Genomic DNA, 22350 nt, shown 5'->3' with positions numbered 1-22350 from the left:
TGGCAGGAAAGCTATGACAAACCTAGACAGTGTATTGAAAAGCAGAGACGTTACTCTGCCGACAAATGTCCATATAGTCAAGGCTATGGTTTTCCCAGTGGTCATGTACAGTTGTGAGAGCTGGACTATAAAGAAGGCAGAATGCCAAAGAATTGATGCCTTTGAACTGTGGTGCTGAAGAAGACTCCTGAGAGTCCCTTGGACAGCAAGGGGATCAAACCAGTCAATCTTAAGGGAAATGAACCCTGAATACTCATTGGAAGGACTGATGCTGAAGCTGAAACTCCAGTATTTCGGTCATCTGATGCGAACAGCTGACTCATTGGAAAAGTCCCTGATGCTGGGAAAGATTGAGGACAGAATGACAAGAGGGAGTCAGAGGTTGAGATGGCTAGATGGCATTACCGATGCAATGGACATGAACTTGGGCAAACTTACCGAGATGGTGAGGGACACGCAGGCCTGGAGGGCTGCAGTCCATGCAGTCACAGAGTCAGACATGACTGGGCGACTGAACAATTTCTTAAACTATTTTCCCACTCCAATACTCACTTTCATTAGAGGAAAATTGATCTCACTCTTCCCTCATTCCTCAAGGTTAAGATTGAAATCACTTCACAAAAAAGTGGTCTCAATCTTAGCTTCATCTGCTGTTACACACATCACTTTTCCTACATTCACCCAATCGTGTCTTCGGAGAAAGTTTTCTCTTTTCCAGTGTAAACTCTTTCATTTCAACCCTTTCCTGCTGCTGCTGCTAAGTCGCATCAGTCGTGTCCGACTCTGTGCGACCCCATAGACAGCAGCCCACCAGGCTTCGCCGTCCCTGGGATTCTCCAGGCAAGAACACTGAATTCAGTCTAGTGGAGAATAAAAACTTGCTCACAAATGACAAACACTATAAATCGATCTAGGACCCTTGGCCATGCCTGCTGCCAGACCAGAGCTGAAAGCGGGTGGAGGGGTCAGGGGCCCACATGAAGGCGCCCAAGGATGAGTAAGAATTAAGGGAGAAAACGGGCGAATAAGGAGCTGTCAAGGACAGAAGCAAAAGATGGAGATGGGTGCAAGGAAGGTAGAAATGCTTAACTGAGACCGTTCAGAAGCGGGACGAGAGATGAAGCGGACTCTGAAGGCAGGTGGGCTCCTCAGAGCGAAGGTGCGGCCGTCTTACTCACCTCCTCCTGGTCCTTGTCCAGGAGATCGTCCCGGCTCATTGCTCCGGCAGCCGCGATCCTGGATGCCGCGCTTGGCGGACTAGGAGGCAAAAGCGGAGGAGGGTCCGCCCCGAGGAGCCGAGGGCCGCTCTCACGAACGACACCGCGAGCCGGGGTCGCAGGGCTGGTTTGGGGGGCCTCGGAGGAGGACACCCAGCTGACGACTGAGGCCATTCAGGTTCCCGGGCCGAGAGCAGGCGAGACCGCCGGCTCCGCGGGGTCGGGGCTCTTCCAGGAACTGCGAGGCGTTCCACTCCAGACTGCGCGAGCCAGACACCAGAGCCATTGTTGCCACGAAAGAGGGCACACTCACGAGCCGGGGAAGATCTCTGGTCTCTTTGGCCCCCAGAACCCGCCGCTGCACAAGCCCTACCAATGCCGAGGAAACAGCGGAAACCTTCCGGGTACGTCGGCAAAACCCTTCCCCAGGCCTATGTGGCGTCCAGCTAAAGTGAAACGACGTGCACATCCGTATAAAAAAGCCGCCGCTGCAACCGGTTCCGCGCATCCTTCCGGTTCCTCAGGAGGCTCGCCAGGTCTAAGATGCATCAGTGACTGTGTCTTCCTTAGCCTTGTCCTTGAAATGACTGAAAGGAAGGATGACACACCACAAGGTACATTTCAGAGTGGCCGTATCACGAACACAGCCAGTTCTGCTTGTGTTTCAGGTGCTTTCTATGCCTGTGTGTTACGTTATACTCTATACTATTGGGTGCTTACTGTTTCTCATGTGTGTGTGTGTGTGTGTGTGTGTGTGTGTACATATACATAGTATATGCAGGTGCGTGCTAAGTCCATCAGTCGTGTCCGCCTCTTTGCAACCCTATGGACTGTAGCCTGCCGGGCTCCTCTGTCCGTGGGGTTCTCCAGGCAAGAATACTGGAGTGGGTTGCCTTTCCTTTCTCCAGGGGATCTTCCTGACCCAGGGACGCAAACTGGGTCTCTTATGTCTCCTGAATTGGCAAGTGGGTTCTTTACCACTAGTGCCGCCTGGGAAGCCCAATATATGCACAGATGAGCATATATATGTACATACAGAATATATAGGAATGGCCCAAATCGAGTTACATTATTTTTTTAAGTCTGCTGCTGCTAAGTCACTTCAGTCGTGTCCGACTCTGTGCGACCCCATAGACGGCAGCCCACCAGGCTCCCCCGTCCCTGGGATTCTCCAGGCAAGAACAGTGGAGTGGTTGCCATTTCCTTCTCCAATGCATGAAAGTGAAAAGTGAAAGTGAAGTTGCTCAGTCGTGTCCGATTCCTCTCGACCCCATGGACTGTGGCCTACCAGGCTCCTCCGTCCATGGGATTTTCCAGGCAAGAGTACTGGAGTGGGGTGCCATTGCCTTCTCCTTTTAAGTTTATCTTGATTTAAAATAAAAATCTAAGTGGGAAGAAAAGAAAAGGCACAAAGTATTTCCTATGCAACTGTGTGTTTATTTTAGTGCTGTCAGATTTAGCAGGAAAGAAAATATAGTAGGCTTGATTACATTTGAAGTTCACTAAACAATGAATAGTTTTAGTATAAGTATGCCCCGGGCTTTCCAGGTGGTTCTAGTGGTAAAGAACTTGCCTGTGGATGCAGAGACTTGGATTCTATCCCCGAGTCAGGAAGATCCCCTGGAGGAGGGCACGGCAACCCACCCCATTATTTTTGCTTGGAGAATCCCATGGACACAGGAGCCTGGCAAGCTACAGTCCATAGGGTAGCAAAGAGTAGGACCCGAATGAAGCGACTTAGCACACAGACATAAGTATGTCCCATACAATAATAATGCACTATCAACTATTTTCTAGTAAAGATAAGGAAATGGCCACTATTATACCTCCTCTCCCACCACCTCTAAAGTTTATTCCTGATATTCTAAGGTTTTTCACTTGCTGTTAGAGACAGTGGGTTTGAAAGCATCCCCTGATACCTGGAAGCCGGCTAGCACTCAGGCCATGTTCTTCTGTTGGACATAAACTTACAGAACACCAGTCTAGATGTCAGTGACTGACAATGTGAGACAAAACTAAACCACTTCATTATTTTTTCTAAGCAGTTCAGTTCAGTTCAGTCGCTCAGTCGTGTCCGACTCTTTGCAACCGCATGGACTGTAGCCTACCAGGCTCCTCCATCCATGGGATTTTCCACGAAAGAGTGCTGGAATGGATTGCCATTTCCTTCTCCAGGGGATCTTCCCGACCCAGGAATCAAACCCCGGTCTCCTGCATTGCAGGCAGACGCTTTACCATCTGAGCCACCAGGGAAGCACAGACCAAAAAAAAAGGTTGCTCTACCACCCACAAAACACCAAACACCCCCTCTCTTCACCAACATGGGTGACTGCTTCTTTATCCATTACAGATTTATCCTTGCCCTAGTCTGTCCTCCCTACAGATGAGATCATTGAGATGCCCAATGCCCTAAATTATCCAAATACTATAGTAAGTTCTTGCTAACGTTCTCTTACTGAAACACCTCTAGTTTCCTATAGTGTTCGTTCTTCCTCCCTGCAAAGAAAAATAAACCCAACTTGTCAGCTATGAGTATATTCCTGGTGGTCTTTGGTTGAAGGGCATTGACATGTTCCACTGCCTAGAATGCTTCCCCAGATATTTGCATGACTCTTTCCCTTAGTTCATTCTGTTCTTTGCTCATGCATCATCTTTTCAGGGAGGTCGTCCCTGAAAAGATTTACAGTACCACCCTCATCATTCTCTCTCCCTTTATGCTGGTCATTTTTCTTCATAGCACTCATTGCTATCTGATATTATATTATATATTTAGATAATATGTTTATTGCATGTCTCTCCCATTAGAATCTAAATTTCCTGAAGACTAGGACTTCACCTTTTTTTTTTTTTTTTTAATGTGGACATGCCACATGGCATGCAGAATCTTAGTTCTCCAACCAGGGATCAAACCCATGTCCCCTGCCTTGGGAGGGCAGAATCTTAACCTCTGGACTGCCAGGGAAATCCCACTAGGACTTCATCTTGATGATGATTGTATCTACAGTGTGTAGAGCATTTCCTGGCACAGAGTAGGTACTAAGTGATATGAATTTAATGAACACATGAGTGGATTTTTATTGTGTCAGGGTGTATATAATATTAATAGTTTCTTCTATCACATATTCATAATCAACCTTGTTGTTTGGTCTTAGTCCTCCATTTAAGTAGATTGGCTCATTGCAAAATGTCCATTCTTAATTCTTTGACTCATTTTTTATCGGATTTGATTTCATATTGCCAAATAGTTTTTCACAAAGGATGCCTGGGTAGTGCATTCTCTCAACTTTTTTCATATTTGAAATAGGCTACCTGTTGCTTTTGGGGGAGTAGATTGTATTATTGTCAGCAATGTCCACTTCCTCTTTCCCTGTAGAAGGGTTATATATCCCTATGCAATTGCCTTTGTAAGGTTTTAGGAAGAAAAAGAGAATCAGCAGTTATCAAGCAAGTCACTTAAAGAGATAATTGAGAGAGAATTGTTGGGATAAAGCAGAAAAGGGGAGAGTGATGAAAAAGCAAACATATTTAGCACTTATAAGGTTCTAGACACTCATTCACTCATAATTCAAGTAACCACATCAGTCTACCATCTGTTGGGTCAAGGCAGACCTCACAAATGGAAACTGTAAGCAGTTTGACACTATCCGTAGTTAATTCATTTAATCCTCAAAACAACTCTTTGGGGAGGTATTATTATCTTTATTTTACAGATGAAGAATCAGGCTCAGGGTCACACAGCTAAGTGGAAGTACCAGAATCCCAATGCTTTCACTGCTGCCCAAGTCTTTGTTTTTTCCATGATACCTTACTGTGGTTTCTTCTTATACTCATGCAGTGACCTTTCTAAATTTGTGTAGCTAAGTACAACTCAGGGGAAGGGCTATAGGACTGAATAAATGTCATTTTTTCTCTTTTATCATCATCAATTAATACATATTAAGCACCCACGAGGTTCTCTGTGTTTTAACATAGGAGAGGACAGTTGCTGGCTTAATGGAATTCTTCAAAAAAGGCAAAGACAAACAAACACAAACACGCAGTTTTAAAACCTGACTCCATTATCAGCCAGTCAAAAATCTCTCTAGACTGTGAAACAATTGATACCTCCAAATCCAGTTGATAAAGGTTCTTGTCTTTAAAAACTATGGCAAACAAATACTTTTTTTTTTTTAAAAGCTACTAGATTATTTGAAGTAAGGTTATGCCTGGAGATAAAAATAAAGTGAAAGGTGAAATAACTTGTGAGAAACAGAAAATTAGTGACTTTCCAAATATCTTGTCTCCAAAGTAACTGTTTAGGCCACTCAAATTTCTTGGTCTGACCTGCTTTTCCTATCAAAAAAGTCCTTTCCAGATTATTATTGTTGTTTAGTTGTTAAGTCGTGTCTGACTCTTTTGGGACCCTATGGACTGTAGCCTGCTAGGCTCCTCTGTCTATGGTATTTCTCAAGCGAGAATACTGCAGTGGGCTGCCATTTCTTTCTCCAGGGGATCTTTGCAACCCAGGGATCAAACTCACATTTCAGGATTATTAGATTCCCTTTGATTATAGCTAACTTTTTTCTTTTACAATTTTCTTTAAAAAGATTTTATTTATCTATTTATTTATGGCTGTGCTGGGTCTTCGTTGCTGCACGGACTTCCTCTAGTTGCAGCATGATGCATTGTGGTGGCTTCTCTTGTTGCCAAGCACAGGCTCTAAGGTGCTCAGCCTTCAGTAGTATGGCTCCCGGGCTCTAGAACACAGGCTCAGTAGTTGCGGCACATGGACCCAGTTGCTCTGTGGCACGTATGATCTTTCTGGGTCAGGGATCAAACCCGTGTCTCCTGCAGGGATAGGTGGATCCTTTACCACTGAGTCACCAGGGAAGGCCTTAAATTCTTTTTAAAATTGAAGTGTAGTTTATTTAGGGCTTCCCTGGAGGCTCAGAGATATAAAGAATCCACTTGCAATGCACGAGACACAGGTTCAGTCCCTGGGTGGAGACGATCCCCTGGAGAAGGAAATGGCAACCCACTCCAGTATTCTTGCTTGGAGAACCCCATGGACAGAGGAGCCTGGCAGGCTACAGTTCATGGGGTTGCAAAAGAGTCGGACACAACTTACCAACTAAACAATTGTTGATTTACAATATTGTGTTAGTTTCAGGTGTACAACAAAGTGTTCAGTTATATATATTATTTTTTTCAGATTATTTTCCATTATATTATAAGATATTGAATATTGTTCCTGGTGTTATACAGTAAATCTTTGTCGTGTATCTTTTATATACAATAGTTTGTATCCGTTAATCCTATACTTCCAACTTGTCCCTCCCTCTCTCCCTCTCCCCTTTGGTAACCATGAGTTTGTTTTCTGTGTCTGTGATTCTGTTTCTGTTTTGTATACAGATTCATCTGTATTATTTTTTAGATTCCATATATAAATGACATCATATAGCATTTGTCTTTCTCTTTCTGACTTACTTCACTAAGCAAAGTACTCTGTAGGTCCATCCATGTTGCTACAAATGGCAATATTGCATTCTTTTTTATGGCTGAGTAATAACATTCCATTGTATATATGTACCACATCTCTTTAAGTCAATCATCTGTTGATGGACACTTGGATTGTTTCCATGTCTTGGCTTTTGTAAATAGTGCTGCTATGAACATTAAAGTGTATGTATCTTTCTGAATTAAAGTTTGTGTTTTTTCCAGATATATACCTAGGAGTGGAATTGCTGTATCATATGGTAGTTCTGTTTTTAGTTGTTTTTATTTTTGCTAGGGTATAATTGTGCTTTAATGCTTCTGTGTAATGTTATGATCCAATAGTTCTCAGGTTTACATATTATTTATACAATGATTTTCTGGTCACAAATGATAGCATAAGGGTTGTTTTTTTTTTAATCTACTTTTTAATTGAAGGATAGTTGCTTTACAGAATTTTGTTGTTCAGGAACCTCCATACTGTTTTTCATAGTGGCTGCATCAACTTACGTTCCCAGCAACAGTGTGTGAGGATTCCCTTTTCTCCACACCCTCTCCAATATTTATTATATGTAGGCTTTTTGATGATAGCTATTCTGACTGGTTTTGACTTGTATTTCTCTAATTATTAGTGAATAATTTTTATGTGTCTGTTGGCCATCTGTATGTGTCTATTTAGGTGTTCTGCCCAGTTTTTGATTGAATTATTTGGATACTGAGTTGTATGAGCTGTTTTTGTATTTTGGATATTGAATTGTTTCGATATTGAGTTGTATCAGCTGTTTTTGGATATTAACCCTTTGTCAGTTGCATCCTTTGAAAACATTTTCTCCTATTCCATAGGTCGTCTTTTCGTTTTGTTGATGGTTTCTTTTGCTGCGCATAAGCTTTTAAGTTTGATTAGGTCCCTTTTGTTTCTTTTCACTTTTATTTCTTTTGCCTTGGGAGGCTGAGCTAAGAAAATATTGCAATGATTTATGTCAAAGGATGTTGACATATGTTCCTTTCTAGGATTTTTATGGTGTCATGTCTTACATTTAGGTTTTTAAACCAGTTTGAGTTGATTTTTGTATATGGTGTGAGGGAGCATTCTAATTTTATTGATTTACATTTAGCAAGCTTTCCCAGCACCACTTGTTGAAGAGACTGTCTTTTCTCCATTGTATATTCCTGCCTCTTATGTTGTAGATTAATTGATCTTAGGTGTGTGGGTTATAGGCAGTTTCTTAATTTTGGCTTATATTTTGCTGAGTTAGGGAGTGAGCCATATGGACAGAAGGGAAGGGGCAGTTTTCTACATTTTGAAGTAACAGGCCTTCATCATACCTCAGCTGGGGTTTCACACTTTGAAAGCCCTTTCAGGAAAGGGACAAAGACAAGGCAATTTGGTTGGAGGTCTTGGTGCTGTTGGTGCTGATGTAAAAGAAATTGTATTGCATCTTACAGTTTACTGAGAGGTAACCAACACCTATTTGATATCAAGAGTGGCAGTTACTATGATCTATATTTCAAAGAAATATCTTGTTTTAGTTTTTGTCAACTAAGCTACTGAAAGATAAATAGATCCTAAACTTTCAAGATGTACTTTGTCCTATTTCCTAAATAATGTTTTGCTACTAAGTTTTGTGAGAGGATGACTCAGAAAAATGGTCATTAATGTTCAAAGTAGTTTTGTTAAGTGCTCAGTTGCCAGGAAAACACTACAATCTATCTTAGTTTCTTTTACAACAGCACACTTCTATTTTCCATGAAATGTGTTTATGTTAATAATGCAGTGATTCCCACATAGGTTTTTTTTTACCACAATACAAAACTTTGGAGAAACGCCTAGGGAATTTCATATGGATTTCTTATCTCCATGTGAAAATACAGCTGTATTACACTACTTTGATATTTTACTATGTGACTTGACTTTATTGAGGAGAATGTAGAATAGATTAGAGGTCGATAGATGATGACATCCTTGTCTGCTTTTATGTTGAAGAAAATTAAATATAGTTAGTAGATCTGTTTTTATTCTGGAATATCCTGATGGACATTTTCTCCAGGATTTTTGTAGGAAGGAAGTGGAAGGATTCCAACTGAATGGTAAATAAGTGCCGATTCAAATTTTTGGAAACTGATGCAATATTATCCTGTATATATATATATATTTTTTTTTTTTTTAAAGAAAATGAACATAGCGAATGGCTCTAATTGTTGAAGAAAATGCTACTATTTTGGTTCCTTAGTTGAATATGATCAATAACCAGCCTGAAGGGAAATGTTTGGCTCTTCAAATACCCATCCTGTCACTTCATTCATCATAGTACTCAGTCAGAAGTGGATTACCAGAGGAGTTTTTCAAATTACCACAACTCATTCATGTATTCATTCACTTAACAATTATTGAACACCTACTATGTGTGGACAGTAAAGCCCTCTGTGCAGGCAATGCTATGTAAATAAAAGTAATAAGCACACACAATGTAAGTGTTACAATTTATCTTTCAAGATGCAGCTCTAATTCAGTTTGCTAGTTCCTTCTCTGTGTTCTGTATTTTGTCGATGTTTGTATACCTATCTACTGAGCTCTTTGAAAAGGTAGAGACCTTGGCTTATTCATTTTGTATTCCACACAGTCTAACATAAGATTTGGTACAGATCAAACAGGTGGTCAGAAAAGAATAGTTGCAATAAAGGAATTAACAATATTGCATCATTTAGTATTCAGTTGAGAAGACAGTACTTACCCCAAAACTGATTTCTTCAAAGTAGGTGTTAGAATGTGCTTGTTATCCTTCAACTTGAATCAGGACTTGATTCATTATGTTTTATTATATTCATTCTGATTATATGTCAAGGTGGTTTCAGTTCAGTTCAGTCGCTCAGTTGTGTCTGACACTTTGCGACCCCATGAATCGCAGCACGCCAGACCTCCCTGTCCATCACCAACTCCCAGAGTTTACTCAAACTCATGTCCATCGAGTCAGTGATGCCATCCAACCATTTCATCCTCTCTCATCCGGTTCTCCTCCTGCCTTCAATCTTTCCCAGCATCAGAGTCTTTTCCAATGAGTCAGTTGTTCACATCAGATGACCAAAATATTGGAGCTTCAGCTTCGGCATCAGTCCTTCCAGTGAATATTCAGGACTGATTTCCTTTAGGATTGGTTTATCGTCTAACAACAAGCTATTAAATAGGGCAGTCTCGAACTTTCAAAAGAAATGAAACCTTATTAGTCTCTCGAAGTTTTTACGCCCTAGAAGCTTACACAGAACGTAGAGGAAAGGGACTAGTAGCCCTCGCATCCCAACCGTTATTGCCGCGTTACCCCCCTTCCCTTTCCTTTTTCCCACCCTTTCGCCCTCCGGAAGGGGCCGAGCGCTCCCGGCGCTTCCCAGTCTTCCTCCGCCCCTTGCGGAAGGAGCCGAAGGCGGAGCGGGGCGCCGAAGTGGGACGGCCTAGCGCTCGGGCCTCTCCGGAAAGAGCCGAACCGCGCTCGGAAGAGGAGGGCTCCTTCGTCTTCGGCGTCTCGCCCCCGCGCGGTGCCCTCTGTCGGCGGCGTGAGGCAGCTGTGGCAGCGGTGGCGGCGGGAGGCGGTAGCCGCGTCGACGTTGACCAAGACTGGAGCGACGTTTAAAGAAGGAGCCGAATCGCCGCAGAGTCCGGCTTCTGACTGTTGGAGGATTCCTACCCTTCCGCGCGGGCTGACGACGAGAAGCGGCGGCGCCGGGAAGCAGGTGAGGAACCGGCTGCGACCCGTGAGGGGGCGATGGAGCGCGCCGGCTTCCTCCGTCTCTGGGCCGCGCCAGCCTTCGCTTTCTCCTCACTTGAACCAGGAAGCGGCGGAGTCTGAGGCTCCGCTCCTCCGGCCCTTTTCTTTGTGTGGGCTCGGGAGCGAAGGAGGGGACGAACCAGGAGGGCCGCGGCGCGGTCTCCTCCGCCGTCAGGGGCCGTCAGGGCCCGGGGTAGGCCCGGAGCTTGGGGAGCCCACCGCGGAGAACCACTCGGCGTTTTTCACGGCCCTCGCCGCCAGTTCCCCCTCCTCACCCCGACTTTGATTTAGAGCTTTTCGGCCAGGCCCATCCTCCCCTTCCCAGGGCATAACAATGCCGCCTGCTTGGCCACATCCCCTCCCAACACCCCACCCTCCGCTTCGCCACCTTCTACTTTCCCTGGCCGGCCGCCTCTCCCGACTACCCCCGCCCTGACCGTGCTGGCCGGCCTTCCATCTGTATTTGCAAGAAACTGCTTTTCCACGTGAATCCGGGTTGAAAACCTCGGTTGCAGCCGGCCGGGTGCGAATGGGGAAGAGGGGGTGGACAGAGGGAGATGGGGTTCAGCTGCCGCGTGTAGGTTGTTTCACTCTCGCGGGTGGCGTCTCTCTTTTCCAACGTCACCTGCCCTCGGTCAAGGATTTGTCTCACGGGCGTGCAGAATGGCTTTTCCACGGTCAGGTCGCGGATCTGGGGTTGGGATGGGTTCAGACCGATTTGTGCTGATCCTGGGTCCACCTGGACGGGAAAGACAAAATGAAACAACAAAATGAAACCAAGTCCTGGTGTCACCTGGACGCATACATTGAAATCCTTGCCCCGTTGGGAAAACCCATTTGCAAAGGACAAAAATAGTGGGACTGTATTCAGAAAACCTGTCTATCCACTGAAAAGTGACTTGTGTCGAAATGCCCGTATTTCGGAAGCGCTGGTAGCTGGCTCGCTGTCCAAAGGTCACCCTTTCTGATGAATGCCTTTATGGTAACCTGGAATTCCCTGGTACTGTTAACAAGCAATGCCTTATAACATGATGTTTTAAATCCTTGATTTCTAGACATTTCTTTTTGTGTGTGTGTTTTTAAGCTATAATTTTGAAAAATTTAGAAGACATTTGAGACGCCCTGCCTTCCACATGTGTATAACTTAAGAACTGTGACAATTGTACTATTTTGGTAATTCTAAAGGGAAAGAATATATACTAGCAATAGAAGTGTCTCTTTACCAAAAGTACTTATCAACTAATTTTTAATTATATATACATGTATCATTTTATGTATTTAAATTGTTACCAGAAATATCTTCTGTGAAGTGCTGAAAATTGTTTAGAGGGTGGTACACAGCAATACTATTTATTGACATTCCCTCTCCTCCTTTTCTAGAGTGATGTCTGGTCTGTTCCAGTAAGTTTATATCTTCATTTTCACTAAATCATTCTGTGTGAAGAAAATTCTCATATCAGTGCTCATAATTCTTTCCCAACAAAATGAAATGTTTTGTGTTTTCACGCAGTTGAGCTTTAAGAAATGGTAAACTTTTCCCTTGTTTTGTTTTTCGCAATAGTATTTATTGACTTCATTTGGCGTTCTAACATTCCATCTCTGGAGACTGTGGGGAGTAGACAGGTGAGGGGAAGAAGAAAAGAGGAGAGGGTAAGAAAGGTGTTTCATAGTTTAACCAGATGAAGCATCCCTGTTAAAATAAGAACATAAAAACTTTAGAGGTAATAGTCACCAGTGTTTCTGAATGCTGGTTCAGTCTGTGGCTGCAGGGAGTAGCTGTTGAATATGTTGTTAAAGATAAGTTAAATGTTTAGGAAGACTACCTATTTTGGACTTAGTATTGTACACATCAAGCTTTTCTGACACCTCATTCATTTACAGGTGAAATAACTTTTTATGTGTTCACAATGAAGATTTTTCTTAAAGTGTTCAGACAGTTAAAAATTAACTCTAAACTCTTGAGAAAATCCAAAATTGGAACAAAAAAATTAACTTTAGTCTTTAAAAATTGCTTAGTGGTGATGCATGTATCTAAGATTCAAAGGAAGAGATTAGTGTTCAAATCTGTAGATCAGTTTAAAACTTGCTTGTCTCTTCTTAGGGGGAAGTCATGAGATTTAACATGTGGTCCAAATAACAGTTATATATAAAAATCTGTAAGAACAGTTTATATAAAAACCAAAAAGTTACACCAAACTTCCACTAAAACGCCAATAAACTATTTAATGAAGCTGTAGCTCAAATTCTAAATAATGAAATACTTGTGTTTTTCTTTCCTAATGCACACATCTCCCCTTCTCCTTTCTCTTACAGGGATGGAGAGTAGAAAACTGATTTCTGCTACAGACATTCAATACTCTGGCAGTCTGCTGAACTCCTTGAATGAGCAACGTGGCCATGGACTCTTCTGTGATGTTACTGTTATTGTGGAAGACCGAAAATTCCGAGCCCATAGAAACATTCTTTCAGCTTCAAGTACTTACTTCCATCAGCTCTTCTCAGTTGCTGGGCAAGTTGTTGAACTGAGCTTTATAAGAGCAGAGATCTTTGCAGAAATTCTCAATTATATCTATAGTTCTAAAATTGTTCGTGTTAGATCAGATTTACTTGATGAGTTAATTAAATCAGGGCAGTTATTAGGAGTTAAGTTTATAGCAGAGCTTGGTGTCCCGTTGTCACAGGTTAAAAGCATCTCAGGTACAGCTCAGGATGGTAATGCAGAAAACTCACCTCCTGAAATACAAAAATCAAAAGATGAATCCCAAGAAAATGGGGCCACTATAATGCCAATTATAACAGAATCTTTTTCCTTGTCTGCTGAAGATTATGAGACAAAAAAGATCATTGTTACTGATTCAGATGATGACGACGATGATGTCATTTTCTGCTCTGAGATTCTGCCTGCAAAGGAGACTTTGCCGAGTACCAACACAGTGGCAGAGGTCCAGCCTAACCCAGGCTCTGTTGCTATTTCAGATGATGCACCTTGTGTGAGCAATAGCTCTCCCCCTTTAACAAACATCACACCTACTCAGAAACTTCCTACTTCTGTGAATCAGGCAACTCTGAGCCAGACACAGGGAAGTGAAAAATTGTTGGTGTCTTCGGCCCCAACACATCTGACTCCCAACATCATTTTGTTAAATCAGACACCACTTACTACACCACCAAATGTCAGTTCTTCACTTCCAAATCATATGTCTCCTTCAATCAATTTACTTGTACAGAATCAACAGCCACCAAACAGTGCTGTTTTACCAGGAAACAAGGCCAATGAAGAGGAGGAGGAGGAAATTATAGATGATGATGATGACACTATTAGCTCCAGTCCAGATTCTGCTGTCAGTAATACGTCTTTGGTCCCACAGGCTGAGATCCCCCCAAATACCACTTTTGATGGATCGTTGATACAAAAGATGCAGATTCCCACACTTCTGCAAGAGCCAGTTTCTAATTCTTTAAAAATTTCAGATATAATTACGAGAAACACTAATGATCCAGGTTTAGGATCCAAACATCTAATGGAGGGTCAGAAGATTATTACTTTAGATACAGCTACTGAAATTGAAGGCTTGTCAACGGGTTGCAAGGTTTATGCAAATATTGGTGAAGATACTTATGATATAGTTATCCCTGTCAAAGATGACCCTGATGAAGGGGAGGCCAGACTTGGAAACGAGATACCAAAAACACCTAGCAGTGAGACGGCAAATAAACGTATGAAAGTTAAACATGATGATCACTATGAGTTAATAGTAGATGGAAGGGTCTATTATATCTGTATTGTATGCAAAAGGTCATATGTCTGCCTGACAAGCCTGCGGAGACATTTTAACATTCATTCTTGGGAGAAGAAGTATCCTTGCCGTTACTGTGAGAAGGTCTTTCCTCTTGCAGAATATCGCACAAAGCATGAAATTCATCATACAGGAGAGCGAAGGTATCAGTGTTTGGCCTGTGGCAAGTCTTTCATCAACTATCAGTTTATGTCTTCACACATAAAGTCCGTTCATAGTCAAGATCCTTCTGGAGACTCGAAGCTTTATCGTTTACATCCATGCAGGTCTTTACAGATCAGACAATATGCATACCTCTCTGATAGGTCAGGCACTATGCCTGTAATGAAGGATGACGGTATTGGATATAAGGTTGATGCTGGGAAAGAACCTCCAGTAGGGACCACATCTGCTCCTCAGAACAAGCCCATGACCTGGGAAGATATTTTTATTCAGCAGGAAAATGATTCCATGTTTAAACAGAATGTAACAGATGGCAGTACTGAGTTTGAATTTATAATACCAGAATCTTATTGAACTCCTTTGAAATATCAGAAAGTTTTGGTTTGGATTTAAGGGTCAGGGCTTTCAGAAGACCTGTAAAACAAAGGTGAAAACAGGTTCATTTGATCTGCCATGTCATTTGAAGGTAGTCTAGTTGGATTATTTGTTCATAATTTTTAGAAGCAAATTATTCTGAAAGTTTGAATAGAGGTTGAGAACTTCCCCCTCCCCCAAGTATCTGTTTATATAGTTAGCTTTCAGCACATTTAAAAGAGGCAAAAAGGAAAAAAAAGCTTGGAGAGATAGTTTCCTGAATAGAATTTGAATCAGTTTGAATGTTCTTTGAAAATAACTGGAGTTATTAGCATACCCTAGTATATCTTGCAACTTTCCCCTTCCATGTTAGCACTTTACTGCTGAATTCTCAATTTTCTTATTATTGAGACTATAAATGTGTGTTGTGTCTTGTATATGGCATAAAGAGTAAATGAGAACTTCTAAAGTTGTCCTGGAAATTTTCAGAGTAAGTCTCTGCTTGGTTGTGTATTTTGCTAACCCAAATGGATAGCAGCCTCCTGCCTCCCACCCCTCATGAAAATAGCCGTGCAGACAAGTTTCTCATTTGAAGAATAAACAAGTTTTAGCTAATTAGAATTAAACTTCACTTTTATCACCATAGTCTCGAAAAGACTGGTGCCTGGACTACTGTATATATATACCTTTGCAGTGTGGTTTCTATGGGCAAAAAAGAAATCTCTGTAATGCAGACAGGAAGAGATTAAAAGTTTTTATCATATTTGCTTTAAATTCTGTGCTCTTATATGATAGAGACAGAGAATGGAAGTGAATGGAGATTTCCTTTTTGCTCATTATGGTTAAAAAATATTCCCATTAAGTTTTTCAGACTTTGAATTTGAACACCACCAAACTAATCTTTATGTATGCATCTTTATAAATGACAAATTTCATAAATGAGACTCTTACATATTTTGGGTGGGAGGCCACTGGCATGTATTTTTAAATGTTCATATTACTTAGAATCTCTAATAGGAAGTTTTTATTTGACATAGCTGAATCAGATATCTAGTATTTTCCTTTCAGCAAGACCTTTTAGGTTTTTACTCCTAAAATAAGTTCCATTCCATCTGCAAATTGCTGCAGTATTATAGCAATCAGAAGCAATACAAGGAAGTTAAATAGGCTTGTTGATTCCCATTTATCTTGAGAACAATGAATACCACCTTTCTCCCTTTTAAAATGACACATGTTTAAACACTTAGAAAATAAAGTCAAAACTTATTGAAGTGCCAGTACTAAAAGGGAAGCAGGTTGGAACAAATATATAGCCTAGCGTTTATAATAGATTGACTTGTTGAACTTCTGTAAATTTTTGCAAACGAAAAAAATATGATTAGATACTGAAAAAGATTGTTGTGCATAGTTATTAGTCCTTTGTAACCTTGCTTAAGTATTTCTTAATTCAACATAGATATTTTCTTTCTCCTTAACGATGTATTTTTGAAAATAGTCTATTTCTTGACTTTGAACTTAAAGCTTTAATCAATTTCTCATGTATACATCATCTTTCTGACAGTAAGCTAGACTTGAAGATAATGATTTCAGTATTTCTTGAGATGGTAACTGAGGGTATCGGGCATCAGTGTTTGCAGTAATACAAGGAGAAAGAAAAATTAATACAGTCCTTTGCTTACCGAGGGTTAGAATGATGTGCATCTTTTATGTTTTCCATTCTGTAAGTTGAGACCTTAAGACCATTTTGTAAACTAATCCTTGGAAAATTTTTAAATTACCATACAGCTTACAAGTCTGATCTCTGGAATTGCAATATCTGTTTCCTTTGTGTATATGTATTGATAACATTACTCTTTGACTATAGGGTACACTCTGAAATGTTTTCAGTGGAAATTTGTTTCATTTATGCTGTTTCACCAGTTAGACATAATTCAACAAGTGTGAATGATACTTCCAGTCCTTTCAGACTTAACTGCTAACTTCATGGATGGCTCAGATGGTAAAGAGTCCACCTGCAGTGCAGAAGACCTGGGTTCTATCCCTGAATCAGGAAGATCCTCTGGAAAGGGAATGGCTACCCACTTCAGTATTCTTGCCTGCGAAAGTCCATGGACAGAGGAGCCTGGCAGGCTACAGTCCATGGGGTTGCATAGAGTCAGTTACGACTGAGCAACAAACACTTTGACTTTTTCAATAAAACTTGGTTTCTACAAGGCCATTATGACAAACTAGGAATTCTATAATGGAAAACTATCCGTTCAGAATTATCTTGATATAATTATTTGCTGCTGCTGTGCTCTATCTAAGTTCTGAGTCTGAAATTTCAACTTTGCCTACTGAAGGTATCTTCTAGTTTTTTGGGAGGAGGAAAACTGGAAAATTCACTTTAAATTGTATTTTTGCCAGAAGACTCTTACTTGAACGTATGTCAGGGTCTTCAGTTTTTTTAGAAGTCTCTATATCCAAAGTTCAGAATCCATGTGGAATACTCTTTAGGAATTAAAACCATTCACTCCCAGTGTTTATGGGGTTGGAAATCTGTAGCAAGATGCTATTCAAAACCTGTCATGGTGTTTTCCTATTTTATACTTAGTTTTCTGGCAATTGAACTCTTTTTTTTCATTCAAGTTGGCTTCAGATTTGCTCCTATGCTAAATTACCTATAAATATTCTGGATAGGAACTGTTTGAAATAGCAATTTGTTCAAAGAGATGACAGAAAATGAAAGTGCTTAGTTTAAGCAAAGATTTTTATATGCCATAGCAATCTTGAGAGATTCATTTTAAAATATATTTTATCATTTTGCTGGTAATGATCCCCCACATACAACCACTATGAGGAATCGATGCTGCATTTTTCCCATTGTACCAAAAAGATAAAGGTAAAAATGGTAAAAGTTTTTTGTATTGTCAAGGCGTGCATACTCTAAAGAATTAAATACTAATTCAACAGCACTGGCTTTCTCACCTCTGTCAATCATATGAAACTTTTGTTCATTTCCACCCAGTGCTGTAGTGTTCATACTTGTACAGTCTTCCCTGTCATGACTTTAAGTTCTACCTTTCATTAACCGTTACCTGATATTAGTTCGTAGAGTTTCTTATGGCAAAAATAAAATGTTTTAATTCTGATTTTTTAGTGTCTTTTTTTTTTACAAGATGATCTTTCATTAATTATATAGACTATTACATTCTGTTGTTTTTCAATTTTTGTAGCAGGAGACTGGAACTATATTTCTGATGACAGTATGACAGAATTTCCTGTTAGGTTTTATATGTTGGTTAATCGCATGCCCATTATATCTTGAACCATAGTAGTCAGAAGTGAGTCAGCTGCTGTCAGTTGCTTTAGAGCATTTGTGATACTTCTGTTGATTCCATGAAGACACATGTAAGTTGATAAGGAGGAGGATAGTTTTATTAATTTGAAACATCACAAAAGCAGTCTGGGTTTCCAACATGGCAGTGATACAGATTTTAAGCAATATCCAGTTTACACAGGTTCTGGATTAATATTTTAATTTTTCATGCCCAGTTCAATACTTTAAAGCAGAATTAGGAATAAAGCGGTAAATATTACAAAATGCAGTCAAGGTACATTTTGGAAATACAAATTCCTTCATTACAGCAAATGTTTTTGCAAAAGAGTAAAGCAGCAAATATTAACTTTTCTAAGGTAACATGCAGTTGTTATAATTCAATGTAATAAAAAAAGAAGCTGCTAAAATTAAGTTACAAAATCTATACTGTTTCAAGTTATTTTGTAAAGTAAGAAAAATACATAGAAATGAGTCCTAGAATCTTAACACTTTAAGAAATGTGATAAATGTAGGATATACTGTGTAATGGTGCCTTTTAAAAAATTAAATACTCATACACGTTCATTAAAGCAAAATGTAAAGTGTAAACAGCAAGAAATTTCATTGAGTATCACAAGTTGATATTTGTATAGTAAGTCAATTGGTTATTAGTCCCTTTTTGAAATCCAATAGAATTTTAATATGCTCAGAACAGTAGAAAATAATAGTGTTATATAACGCAAAAAGATTATAATTGTTCAGATTTGAAATTCAGAGAGACGTCATTTGTGATGTCAAAAGTTAAACTGAATGTTTTGCAAACATTTACTGTGAACAGTGAGCGCACTTGTTGTGCCTTGAGAATTCTTGATGGCTGGGTGTCTACAAGGTAGATGGGAGCACCAGCATTTGCCTGCTACCTCTAATCCATCAAGTTGGGAGGTAGCAAAATTGGCTGGAAATTTTTCCTGTATATGTTCTGTCTAAAATACAATAGCCCTGTATTTTTTTTTTACAAGTGTAGGATTATCAATCTTCCTTTAAATCAATTCTCAGGTTAACATAAGATCGCAATGAAAGTGTTCATTCTGAAGTGAAGGCATGGGTGCCAAAGTGTTAAATTCATCAGGTTGAGGTTTAAAGCTATGTATAATTAAAAGAACTGTACAAATACCACAATGTGCCAAATGGATTTTAAATCTACAATAACACTTAAGAGTTTGTCAAGTTGGCTACATTTGAGGTTTTGCAGACTTAAAGCGGCATTGTAACACTTCCATAATCTTGAACACTGTCACGATTGGTCTCAACAGAAAAAAGGACCAATTAGAGCAGTGGCATTAAAATACAGATGATTCTTTTGGGGTAGGGTGCAGGATACGTGCGGTTTGCTGGGGTTGAAGCACAATATTTGAAGATTAAATAGTCACAAAGATTAGTGACATTTCAAGAACCTAATCTAGCATTTTTAAAACTCAGTTTTAACCGTAAGATTTCTATCTCCCACAGCAAATGCAACATGTAGTAAACCGCTGTTTTCCTAAGTTACCTGATGTATAACTGGGATCTACTTAAAACATCTCACATGCTGCTCTGTGTATGTCAGTGCTTCTTGAACAATCAATCCTGTTCCCCACTACTCGAAGGAATATTGCACTTTTCCCTTTGGGAGGTACCAATCACAAAAGCTGAGCTGAATGATCACAACAGCCATTTTTACAATACAGAGAAGAAAGGAGTAAGGGACATGGCCAGCTTTATTCAGCATCAGACACAAGCAAACAAAATCTTAGCCAGAACTCTCTGCACTGGAACTACCGTGTAGCCCTATCATCTGGGAAATTTTCCTTAGGGACTGACTTCAGTGGGAGGGAAAGAGAGGGCCTCTAAGCCAGGCGCTTCAACTGAGGTGCTAGGGTGGCAATCTGCTAAGGGTGAGGACAACACTCCTTTTACACCAAGTGAAGCAGATGGCAACCATGCTTCTGCGGCCTATAGAGGTGGGGCCATAGTGTAATGCAGGCCCAGACCAGAGACGCTTCTTGCTGAGATGGCTCCCCAGCCTCGCACTGTCCTGCTCAGAACTGCTGGGCTCAGCCTGGCCACCCCTCCTCTGCACTAATAACAAATAAACTTCTTCTCTATCTTTCCCTAGCCTGGCAGGCCACTGTCAAACTTTATGTATGAGTCACAGTTTAAATTTTGTACCCTACACACTTCCACTAAAGCAGAAATACAAAAGCCACAATAATCTCAACAGCCAGCGGGCATTCCTCTTTAGGGGCTGTAAGGGGGTGGCTTCTCAAAAGGCGGATAGTAAGGTGGAGAGTAACGGGGTGGAGCACTCGAGGACCACATGTAGCTGGGCGAAGGCGAGGCAGACTGGGGCTCGTCAGAAAGTCCAGAGGGAGGGGAGGATGGAAAGGCGCTGGAATGCTGTGCAATCAAAATAAAACATCAGTTTCCACCATGAGGTTGCAATTCCCCAACATTAGTCATTATTTAAAAATGAATATGGACCCAGTGTGTTCTGGTTTGGAACAACCAAGAGCCCCTAAACCTCGCAGGGTTATTGAGGGCCATAAAACGGAGCTGGTCCAACTTTCACTCAAGCTGCAAAGCTCAGGCAGAGATGCCTTGGAATCCTCTTCCCCAGCCCTTTGGACCTCTCAGTCAGTCAGTTATCCTGTTGCTCCTACTTCTGGGTTATTTTGGGGGGGCTTCCCAGGTGGCTCGTGGTAAAGAACCCGCCTGCCAATACAAGAGACATGGGTTCGATCCCTGGGTTGGGAAGATCTCCTGGAAAAGGAGATGGCAACCTACTCCATTATTCTTGCCCGGGAAATCCCATGGACAGAGGAGCCTGGTGGGCTACAGTTCATGGTGTCATTAAGAGTTGGATATGACAGAGCAATGGAGCATGCATGGCACTTTGGGAAGGGAGTGAGATACGGGATACAAAAAAAATTCCCAGTGAATCAGCATGTGAGGAGTCAATCTGCCACTTCTCTTTCCCGGCCAGTGTACACCCTTGACCCTGACTTTCCTACTCAAGGAGAGTTGACCTGTTTTGGTCACTGCTGTCTCCCCCAGAGCGCAGAACAGTGATTGGCAAGTAGAAGTTGCTCAATCAATGTTGGATGAGTGACTAAGACTTCAGTCACTCATAGAGCACAGAAGAATTTTTTAGAAATAAAATCTATTTTCAAAGTCTACAGTCACATCTTGTGGGTACCGTGGCCTTGCTCCAGTGGTGGAGCATGGCTGAGGCCTGAAGGCTGAAGGGGTCTCCAATAAGAGCCAATGAATAGGGCTGTAGAATGGCAATTTTCTGTTGTGCCTTAGCTCTAGGAGGAACTGCTGTATTTTTTTAAAAGAAGACCCACTTATACCAAAATTTCTCAAGAGTTCAAGTGCTGTTTGGGGAGGTCAATACCTTTACTTTGTTCTGCTGGCCAGAGTCAAAGTGGTTGACCGTTTAGTTGTTAAGTCATGTCTGACTCTTTGATACCCTAGGAACTGTAGCCCACCAGGCTCCTCTGTCCATGTGATTTCCCAGGCAAGAATACTAGAGTGGGTTGCCATTTCCTTCTCCAGGGGATCTTCCTGGATCAGAGGTCAAACTCACGTCTCTTGCTTGGGAGGTGGGTTCTTTACCACTGAGCTACCTGTGAAGCCCTAGAGTCTAAGCTGATCATGTCATTTCCAGGCCTAGAACAATCTAGAGTCAGCTTTGCCGTGAGGTGTCTGGAGCCTGAGACCAGTTGGCTGATTCTCCTTATCCCCAGTCCTGACTTCCGTACTCCTTAGAAAGGGGTATCCTGGTTTCTAGGTCTTGCTTTAGACATTGAAATCTCTGTCTCCTACCACATAATGTCAGGACTGATCCTCCCCCACCCCATCCACCCTTTTGATCTGAGAGAAGGAATGAAAGGGTCATAGAAAGCCTTTAAAGACGAAAAAAAAAAAACCTTGAGGGACTTCCCTGGTTATGTGGTTAATGCTTACAATGCAGTGGTTAATGCTTCCAATGCAGAGGGCACGGGATTAATCCCTGGTTGAGGAACTAAGCTCTCACATGCTGCATGGTGCAGCAGAAAAAAAAAAAAAAAAAAAGATAAAAGAGCTTGAGGCAGTTGACTTGAGACAAGCCAGACTGCTTCCAAAAATCTCCAAATTTCTTCTCCCTCCAGGAAGAGATATGCTTCCTTTGACACTGATCTCATGATCTCTCCTCTCTCTCCCTCCTCCTCTGTTGCTTTCGCTGTCCTCTTAAACCAGAGAGGAGAGCA

The 22350-nt window shown here is 41.3% G+C and overlaps 3 protein-coding genes across 6 annotated transcripts in view; 1 reads left to right on the top strand and 2 right to left on the bottom strand.

Annotated features, from left to right (window-relative positions):
* LOC113887921 (proline-rich protein 13-like) overlaps positions 1-9582 on the bottom strand; it is a 28855-nt gene extending 19273 nt beyond the window's left edge. The window contains exons 1-2 of one of the 2 annotated variants that reach the window (XM_027535218.1): positions 9422-9581; positions 1179-1804 (exon numbers count right to left, since the gene is read on the bottom strand). In XM_027535218.1, the coding sequence (XP_027391019.1) occupies positions 1179-1391 (213 nt within the window). In that variant the 5' untranslated portion in view covers positions 1392-1804; positions 9422-9581. Of the gene's footprint in view, positions 1-1178; positions 1805-9421 lie in introns of those variants that run through there. The other variant, XM_027535217.1, reaches the window with a different exon arrangement.
* Positions 9583-9881: 299 nt separating this feature from the next.
* ZBTB33 (zinc finger and BTB domain containing 33) lies at positions 9882-17891 on the top strand. 2 transcript variants are annotated; one of them, XM_027535213.1, is made up of 2 exons: positions 9882-10412; positions 12761-17891. In XM_027535213.1, exon 2 carries the CDS (start codon positions 12763-12765, stop codon positions 14758-14760), a length of 1998 nt encoding a protein of 665 aa, XP_027391014.1. In that variant the 5' UTR covers positions 9882-10412; positions 12761-12762; the 3' UTR covers positions 14761-17891. The 2 variants fall into 2 exon arrangements, with proteins under 2 accessions (XP_027391014.1, XP_027391015.1); XM_027535214.1 differs by lacking the exon at positions 9882-10412 and adding an exon at positions 10719-10970.
* Positions 17892-18155: 264 nt separating this feature from the next.
* The window catches only part of TMEM255A (transmembrane protein 255A), a 48055-nt gene continuing 43860 nt past the window's right edge, over positions 18156-22350 (bottom strand). For both annotated transcript variants that reach the window (XM_027535215.1, XM_027535216.1), the window contains one exon: positions 18156-20494. In XM_027535215.1, coding sequence (XP_027391016.1) covers positions 20336-20494 — 159 coding nt within the window. In that variant the 3' untranslated portion in view covers positions 18156-20335. The remainder of the gene's footprint in view (positions 20495-22350) is intronic.

Source organism: Bos indicus x Bos taurus, chromosome X (assembly GCF_003369695.1).
Source record: "Bos indicus x Bos taurus breed Angus x Brahman F1 hybrid chromosome X, Bos_hybrid_MaternalHap_v2.0, whole genome shotgun sequence".
In the NCBI taxonomy this organism is placed as follows: Eukaryota; Metazoa; Chordata; class Mammalia; order Artiodactyla; family Bovidae; genus Bos; species Bos indicus x Bos taurus.
Note: the sequence above shows the minus strand (reverse complement) of the source record. Positions and strands in the feature narration are given on the sequence as shown.

Excerpts from the sequence above, each read along its gene's own strand:
- ZBTB33 (XM_027535213.1), top strand. The coding sequence starts at position 12,763 with ATGGAGAGTAGAAAACTGATTTCTGCTACAGACATTCAATACTCTGGC.